At 30.8% G+C, this 8,526-nt stretch overlaps 1 protein-coding gene across 1 annotated transcript; it reads right to left on the bottom strand.

The window, feature by feature from the left end:
• Nucleotides 1-320: 320 nt before the first annotated feature.
• On the bottom strand, nt 321-8,315 carry LOC141606261 (protein SRG1-like). Its single transcript, XM_074425316.1, has 4 exons — nt 8,008-8,315; nt 1,666-1,919; nt 1,166-1,481; nt 321-806 (listed from the first exon to the last, which is right to left on the bottom strand). The coding sequence occupies exons 1-4, from the start codon at nt 8,161-8,163 to the stop codon at nt 558-560; spliced, it is 975 nt and encodes a 324-aa protein (XP_074281417.1). The 5' UTR covers nt 8,164-8,315; the 3' UTR covers nt 321-557.
• Between the last annotated feature and the right edge of the window lie 211 nt (nt 8,316-8,526).

Below are 8,526 nucleotides of genomic sequence, written 5' to 3'. Positions count from 1 at the left end.
TTATTATTATTATTATTAGTATTAGTAGTATTAAGTTAAATTAAATTAAGTTAATTTAAGTAAGGTTATTTTAATTTAGAAAAGTTAAGCTATTATAAGTTAAGTTCAAAGAAAGTTCAAAGAAAGTTCAAAGAAAATTAAGTTCAAAGAAAATTAAGTTGAGAAAAGTTCAGCAAAATTAAGTTCAGGAAAATTAAGTTCAGAAAAATTCAGCAAAAATAAGTTAAGTTCAGCAAAATTAAGTTAAGTTCAGAAAAATTAAGTTAAGTTCAGCAACTTTAAGTCCAAAAGAACATAACCTAAGAAGCATACTCCACACAAGATCTAAAACTTGCTTTATTTCTTCTTAAACTACTCCGCTTGACTACTTTATTCGATCAAAAACACCTAGTTGACTAGACATAAAATGACACTATCAGTTTGTCACTTTCTCCACGGCTGAAATTACAAACTTTGTCATCAATAATGTTATAGGAATATAAAGAAAATCCAAACTACGTAAAATATAGTGTCTGGAATTAAAAATAGGACTATCATATTTTAGATTGCAAAGGTGTTCAATTAAGGAGTCTGATAGCTTCAATAAGTCTCTCTCCAGATCGATAGTACTCTGGAAATTTAGTGATGTAATGCTGGAGAGACACCCTTTGATATTGTTGTGGCCGAGAAGAAGTAATAAGCTCGTCAAAAGGTCCTATCTGCCCATTCCGATCACTGTCCCAAAACAGAGCTATAGACAACCTTGCTTTCTCAGTCTTCGTTACCACTCTGTGAACCGCACTCTTGAAAATACCATTAGTCATGATCTGCGACGAATCATTTAATTTTTCAATAGATTATTAACCTGACAAATAAATAATCCGCTGTTCCACTTTTTATTGGCCTTGACCTGCTCACTTTGATTTTCTTTGGAACTGTGGTTACCAAATGTATGAAAGTCATATTAGGTTTGATTGTTAGTAGTTCGTATTGTTATGTCAGCGATGCTCACCCAAAAAAATTGTCATAGGTCAGGTAAAAAAAATTAATGCTCAGTAGGGTAGACTCTGGCTGTATCATTATAAAACCGCAACCTTGTCAGTTGAAACTGGCTTTGGCTTATCAGATTTTCAGGCTAAGTTATATAGTCGACATACATAAGATTACAAAAAAGTATGTAAGGTACCTCAGTAGGATCACCAATGCTGAGAAACAAAGCACCGGAAATGACAGGAACCTTGAACCATTGACCATCTTTCAAGATCTGGAGTCCTTCCTCATCTTGCAAGAGTAATGTCATTGGTGAAAAATCTGCATGTGCCCCAAGACCTCTTCTCGAGCTAGGACTTGCTGGATAGAAGTTAAATCTCACATTCATTTCTTTATTTTTTCCATATTGCTTGTCGTAACTCTCTTTACTGACGTTCAATGACTGTAAAACCTTCCTAAATAGCTCGTCACACACGGGTTCCATTTTTTGGGCGTATTCATGAACCAAAGTCCTATATCAAGTTTTTAACTAATTTGTTAGTAGTGACATTAATAACCAAATACATTAATGTTTGAGATATAATTTATAATATTTGACTTCTGGGAGTATAGATTTTTTCATGAATGTATGTACGTAAAGTTCGGATAAGAGTGTATACAGTTTAAAATAGATAGATAGCAAGGAGAGGAAATTACTTGAAGTTAGAAGGATAATCTGGCCAATACTGAAGTCTACGACGGTCTTCTGGAAAAACTGTAAGAGTAAGGCCTTCATTCCAATCAAGAATCTGCTGGTTTTCGGAATTTGTAATGTTTTTACCATCGTAACCATTGTTATCATCTTTTGGCATAGCATATTTGGTTTTACATTCCGTGGGTAGTCCAAAAAATTGCCTTGATGTTTCTTGCAGCTCATCAAGGAATGATGTTGCTATTCCATGGTTTATGAGCTAATTAATTAATGCAAAGTTAATCAAGTGCGATCACAGTAAGAAGATTTATTTGAATAGAACACGCAATTCGGATACTGTGAGTGTTAGTCACTCTTAAACCAATTACATACAACATTGACTTGATTTTTTTTTTTTTTTTTTTTTTGACAGTCACATTGACCTGATTTAATGCCTCTTGATTACCCAAAATAGATATGGCAAAATGTAACTCAACCCAAAAAATCGATCGAAAATATCATTATTGTCATTAAAAAAAGGGTAGAAATTCCTTGTTTGTATTATAAAAAATTACACCAAGTTTCTTTATCATTATTGTTAGTTTGCATCAAGAGTGTTGTTTAATTAATATTTAATTACATTTAAACAAGCTTTTACAAAAAAAGAAAAAAAAAACAGCTTTGATGATAGTTGAGGATGGTGGGCGTTGGTAGTGGTGTTTGTTTGATGATAGTTGAGGACGACGGCCCAGTGGAGGTGCTCGATAGTTGAGAATGGTGTCGGGTTTCAGACTTTCGGGGGTTGAACGAGCCGGAAGTGGCAGATCGGAGGCGGTGGTGCCTAACTGCGTAAAGGTGGTAGGGGGTGTGGTGCTGGCGGTGGACGGTGGACGGTGTTGGTGGACGGTGTTGGAGAAGAAGGTTTGGGGTGTAGGGAAATTAGCGCCAATATCCCACGCGCAACGGAAGCAACCAATCAACAATTAAACCGTAAAAGTAAATAAATGTAAGCAATATTAAGACGAGACAAATGTTATCAGGATCGAGATTCTACTTTGGATCGATGGGGAGGGTAGGATCGAATCGGTAGAATCGAATTGTAGAATCGCAAGATTCTACAAACTCACTAAATATAATTTTTTATTTGGTAAAAACATATAATTGAAAATCAAAACACTTATTTATTAATATTTATTCATAAAATATTGGTAATTAATGATTTTAGTATCATTGTATGAACAACTTACACGAAATTTGGGTTTTACGGTGTCATTATATAAAAATATATATTAATTTCTTTTATTATGGAATCGGATCGTAGGATCGTTAAATCGTAGGATCGTATTATGATCTCATCTCTAGAAATTTTCAAATTCTATGATAGAATCGTAGGATCCAGGATCGGTCAAGCATTTTTGGATCGTAAAATCGTAGAATCGTTGGATCGAATCGCGATTCTGACAACAATGGACGAGACGATATTTTAGGGTCAAACCCAGAGCAAAACCTTCCAAATCGGAAGTAAAACCCACTATTAGAATCCACTATAAAAATAGTATAGTATCAGTACAACGTAACCGATCCGAATTAATACCAATTCGAAACCCACAATAATATAAGATAACAACCTCTAGCCCTTCAATAATATTAGTCAATGCCACTTATATCAACCCAGAGTAACCTCCTAAATTATTGTATTATATATAACACCCATTATACTCCCTCTCACCCTCAAACCCGACTTGCTATTTTCTACCAAGCTAAGTCACCTTGTTTGATATTTTTTGTGAGATGTCTTTTTCCAAAGGATTACAGTCCTTTATATAAGAATGTGAAATGACGTAAGATTGTAGTATCCTAAAGTCATTCACGTTTCAAACACATGAATTAACACAAATTCATATGTTTTGCATCATTTTCACGTAATGTGATAACAAATGAATGTTTCATTCATTAAAACTCCTACTATTACATGCTACGATACTCGAACACGACGGTTAGGTGACGTATTCCATATCGATATGATACGATACGGAATACGATACGAAATACGTATCGGATATGCTAATTTCCGACACGATACCGACACGGTTACGAAAACTTACCTAAACTTACCTGGAAGACGAAAGATGCGATAAGCCTGCAATGGAAGAGCATGGAACTTGACCTTCCCCCAGATCTGGTTACATTGGAGTATGTCATCGAGGCTGGGAGAAGGAGAAGACCTTAAGAAGTTGATGTCGGATGGGTGTGACTTGTGAGGAAGAGCTGTGGTAACCGGTAGGTGTGTGTGGAAAAGAAAAGAAGAGAGAGAAAGTGGAAAATGGATTGCAGCGGTTGAAATTTTAGCAAAATTAGGGTTTTGTTTTTTTAAAAAGAAATTGGACGGTGTGGGTGTAAATGAGAGACAACTCTACAGTTAATACTCCATAATATTTATATGTTCATCGTATATATACGGAGTATAGTAGTATAGTCAGGAATACTATAATAATATATCTATATAAAACAGAAAAAATATAATATAAAGTATATTTTTCATTTATTTCTTAAAAATTATGAAAAATATACATAAGACGTGTCGTATCCGTATCTATAAAATAGTCAAGATACTCATTTGACCGTATCCCCGTATCATCTAAATCTTACAATCACGTGTCGGATACTCCGATACGTATATCGGATACGATACATCTCTCCCGTGTCGGAGTATCACATATTACATGTACCCCAGCAATGCATGTAACACTTAGAGAATCAAAAACATCCAACATGGGGTGGTGAGCATGAAAGTGAATTTAGGGTAGTGTTGGTGGTTGTGTGATATGGTGGAGGAGGTAAAGTGGCCGGATGTGATGTTGTAGTGTTCTGCTGTCAATTAAGATAGTTTTGGTATAATTTGAGGTGATGTTAATTAATCCTCTTTAAATAAAAAAAATTGGGACTCATATTAGCATTTTAATCGGATTTAGCAGGTTAAAAATTATCTAAGTGACTTGTAAAAAAAAAAAATTTATCTAAGTGTAATACGAGAAGAGGGGAATAATAGTATGGTTTATTATAGGCAAAATGAAGTTTGGAGTATTATGAGAAAGCGGTTAATAATATGAATTATTATTGTTAATTAATCCTATTTTATTTCATCTAGATAGTATAAAAGTTGGGTTATTTTGAGCATTCCTATTGGTTCCTATGTTTTAGGTGATGAAAAACTCTTTTTGAGGCGAAGGAACCCCATGTTCTATATGAGGAATTTAATTAATCTTTTTGGTTATTGTACATTTAATTGAGAATGAGCATAAACCATACGTATATATATATATATATATATATATATATATATATATATATATATATATATATATATATATATATATACAAAAGCTGGGTTGAAACGCTGTGGATGCGCCACGTGTCAACCCAGCCTTAAATACACGTATTAATTACAGCTGAAATTAAATATAAACATAATAAATATTGTATAAATCTCAGCAAAATATTAATTATAGTTTAATAAATTTTATTATAAAATTATATTAAATAATTATGGTGATTTGATTCTAAATTTACTAAAAAAGTTATTTTGATAAAAATTCTAAAATGTAAATAATTACGTTTATTGTGAAAAATGCTTTCAATTGAGTATAATTTTCATTATATTTAGTGAAATATTTATGTTGATATGTAGAGATGATTAAAGCGAGTGTCTCACAATGTTTTACATTTACGTAAAAAAATATTTTGAGAAAGTTATAAAACTTACACTATTAAATCTATTAAGAAAAATATATTTGGAAGAGTCGTCGTATATTTTAAAAACACAGCTTTAAAAAAACTACTAAGAGATAAGTTTTTATAGTGTTGGAATGAAAAAAATTATAATGGACAAATTGAACACATATGAGTTTTTGATAGGTTTCAATAGTGTGATAACGAGTATGTGTACGAGTGTGTATGTATATAGTGATCGCGAGTGCATTTGAATAATCAAAACAAAAGTAATGATTATTAAGTAATATAGTATTATAAACGACATGAAAAAGTAGAAAACACGTTACATTTTTCTTTAATATCCTTAATTAAATATGTATAAGTCAAATATAAAATATTGATTATGACAAACCAAATACTCCGTATTACTTTTAGTTAAATATTTTATATGTTATCTTTTAAATACTTTGAAGTTAAACATCAAAAAATAATATTTGAGAAAGTTCAACCTATTATATTTACATGTAAACTCTTAATCATCATTATATATAGGGGGTGTTTGACCTTACTTTTATAAAAGAGTTTTTCCTTTTTAAAAGGATTTTTTCATAAACTACTTATTAAAAAAATTGTAAGTGTTTGGCTAAATTTTTAAAAAAGTTTTTTTTTTGTTTGAAATGTTTGGCCAATTAGTGAACAATTTTTTGTTTTGCTTTTAAAAATATCACATGTATCCCAAATATTATCATTTGAATGAAATTTATATTGACGGAATTTGAAAATATTATGAAAAGTCAATCAAATATTCTTTTTGGCATAGGATAGAATCTTATGAATACAAAGAAAATGAGAAGTAGAAGTAGAAGTAGAAGCACCAATTTGCTACTTCTACTTCTAATGGCATAAAGGTTAGTTGATGGTTTTTTAAAAGTAGTTTCAAACTCCCTAAATAATAGTGTTTGGCCTAACTTCTAATTTTTCATTTACAAAAGCATTTCTAAAGTTAGGCCAAACAACACCATAGTTGTTTAAAAAAACAAAAGGTGCAAATTTCTCATAGATCTGTTTGACACATATCACATGCAAGATACAATCAAAATATTTGAATAAGTTGAATTTGAACTCTATATGTTTGATAGATAAATGTCACATGTTATACTAAAAAATTAAAAAGTACATAAAATTATGTTCTCATAATTTTGAATAAATATTAATTGATTTGAGACATAAAGTATCGTGAAATGATATAATTTGAAAACTTATCGTTGATTGTTGTATTATTCGAATAAATTTTATTTTGATTAATATGATATTTCACCCGTCACAAATTTATTTATAAAACGTTGATCATGCATAATTAATTATCACTTATTAGTTTTAATTAAAACTGTTATGTATTTTATTTTAAAACATTGAAGTTAAACTTAAAAAAATTAAATTTGAGAAAAAATTATTTATAAGAGAAAATATTGAAGTTCATATATGAATTATATAATTTTTCTTCAATTATAATCATAAAATTTTAAAACAGGCCGCGCGAAGCGCGGGATACTACCTAGTACAATTATATATTCCAGTGATGGCATCAATAAACATCAAAAAAAAATTAAGAAATAATAATTGAATGAACGATAATTATGACATACGAAATATGTTAGTTAATACGATAATTAAACGTACGGCGTAATTTTTTAGCAACACTACATTTTCGAGTTTTTGTAATGTTTTAGATTTACTAATATGATGGTAGTGATTACTAATTGAAATTATGTGTACGCAGAATTTTTAATTATGTACGTATTTATATAGTCACGATATTGAACATTTAATCACACTTATTTATATGTTAATGTATCCATTGATAACGTCTATTATTACGACCCGTGCATATTTTTGCACGAGTTTAAAACAAGTTTTTATAAAAGACATGTTACAATTGTTCAATTACACAAAAACTCCCGAGAGACGGTCTCTCAATAGCGTTATTGAGAGACCTCTCACATGATGGGATGAGTGACCCACTGAATATTTTTTCCACCTATTATATCTCCCACTAAAGTAGTAGCTCCGTATTCGATCTAGCTAAAAGTACGGAGGGAGCTAGATGGTGATAAACAAGTTTTGATTAATTGGATTTCCTGATAATTACATTTATTATACCTTATTACTTATATTATCCTTTGTCTCAATTATTTATTTATCTTATTTTTAAATTTTTATTTTTTATTTTTTTTATGAGGTATATTTTAATTAAAGACAAACAAATAAATAAATAAGACGGAGGGAGTATAAGAGAAGCTAATAGGGAGACGTAAACAAATGCTTTACTGATTGACCAGAGTACTCTTAACTTATAATTGATGTATATCAAGGAAAATAGACGAGGAACTCCAGGTTTATTATAAATTGGTTCTTTTTTTTGTGATTTTTTTTTTTTCGATTGCAGCATATAACGGTGGCACAAAATAACGCTTATACCCTAACCTTCAAGTTCATCACTTAGGGTACTCCAGGAAAATAGACGATGAACTCTAAAAGACTTAAATAATCCTAATAATACTGCGTATATATTAGACAGAACGGAAGTAATAATCCAGAAATGAAACAGAGTTAATGATATAAAGTGATGTAAAAAAAGGAGATAAGAAAGAAAGAACCTGGAAGCAACCCCAGGAAGTGAGCTCAGACTTAAACTTATCAAGTTCATTTGCCGATTCATGAGCAGAGGATGAGGTGAGTAAAGAGTAATCAACGAGAAGAGGTTCCATGTAAGACATGCCAATATCATCATCATCTTCAAAGTGGTCTGTCATATTATAAATATATGATTTGGTTAGCCAACTTATTTACGGAGAAATTACACCTTGTCGATATATGTTATACTGTATGTATGTCTTAATGATATCTTCGTTGTACAACTACAAGACGAACACCAAACAAATCCATTTTGTATTTAAATTTCTTACGACTTTGCGTCCACATAACTTGGATAATGTGTCACTTCTATGCCCACTCATTTTTCCCAATTTTTTTTAAGGCACATACGAAACTTTACATTTTTATACACTTTGTGATTATTTTTTCATCTAAGTTAAACCTAATCTTACTTTTATTTTTTTGGGATATTTTCTCGTGTACTCCTTAACTTTTACATTTTCTAAGATATACCCCTTTTT

This window comes from Silene latifolia, chromosome 10 (genome assembly GCF_048544455.1).
Source record: "Silene latifolia isolate original U9 population chromosome 10, ASM4854445v1, whole genome shotgun sequence".
In the NCBI taxonomy this organism is placed as follows: domain Eukaryota; kingdom Viridiplantae; phylum Streptophyta; class Magnoliopsida; order Caryophyllales; family Caryophyllaceae; genus Silene; species Silene latifolia.
Note: the sequence above shows the minus strand (reverse complement) of the source record. Positions and strands in the feature narration are given on the sequence as shown.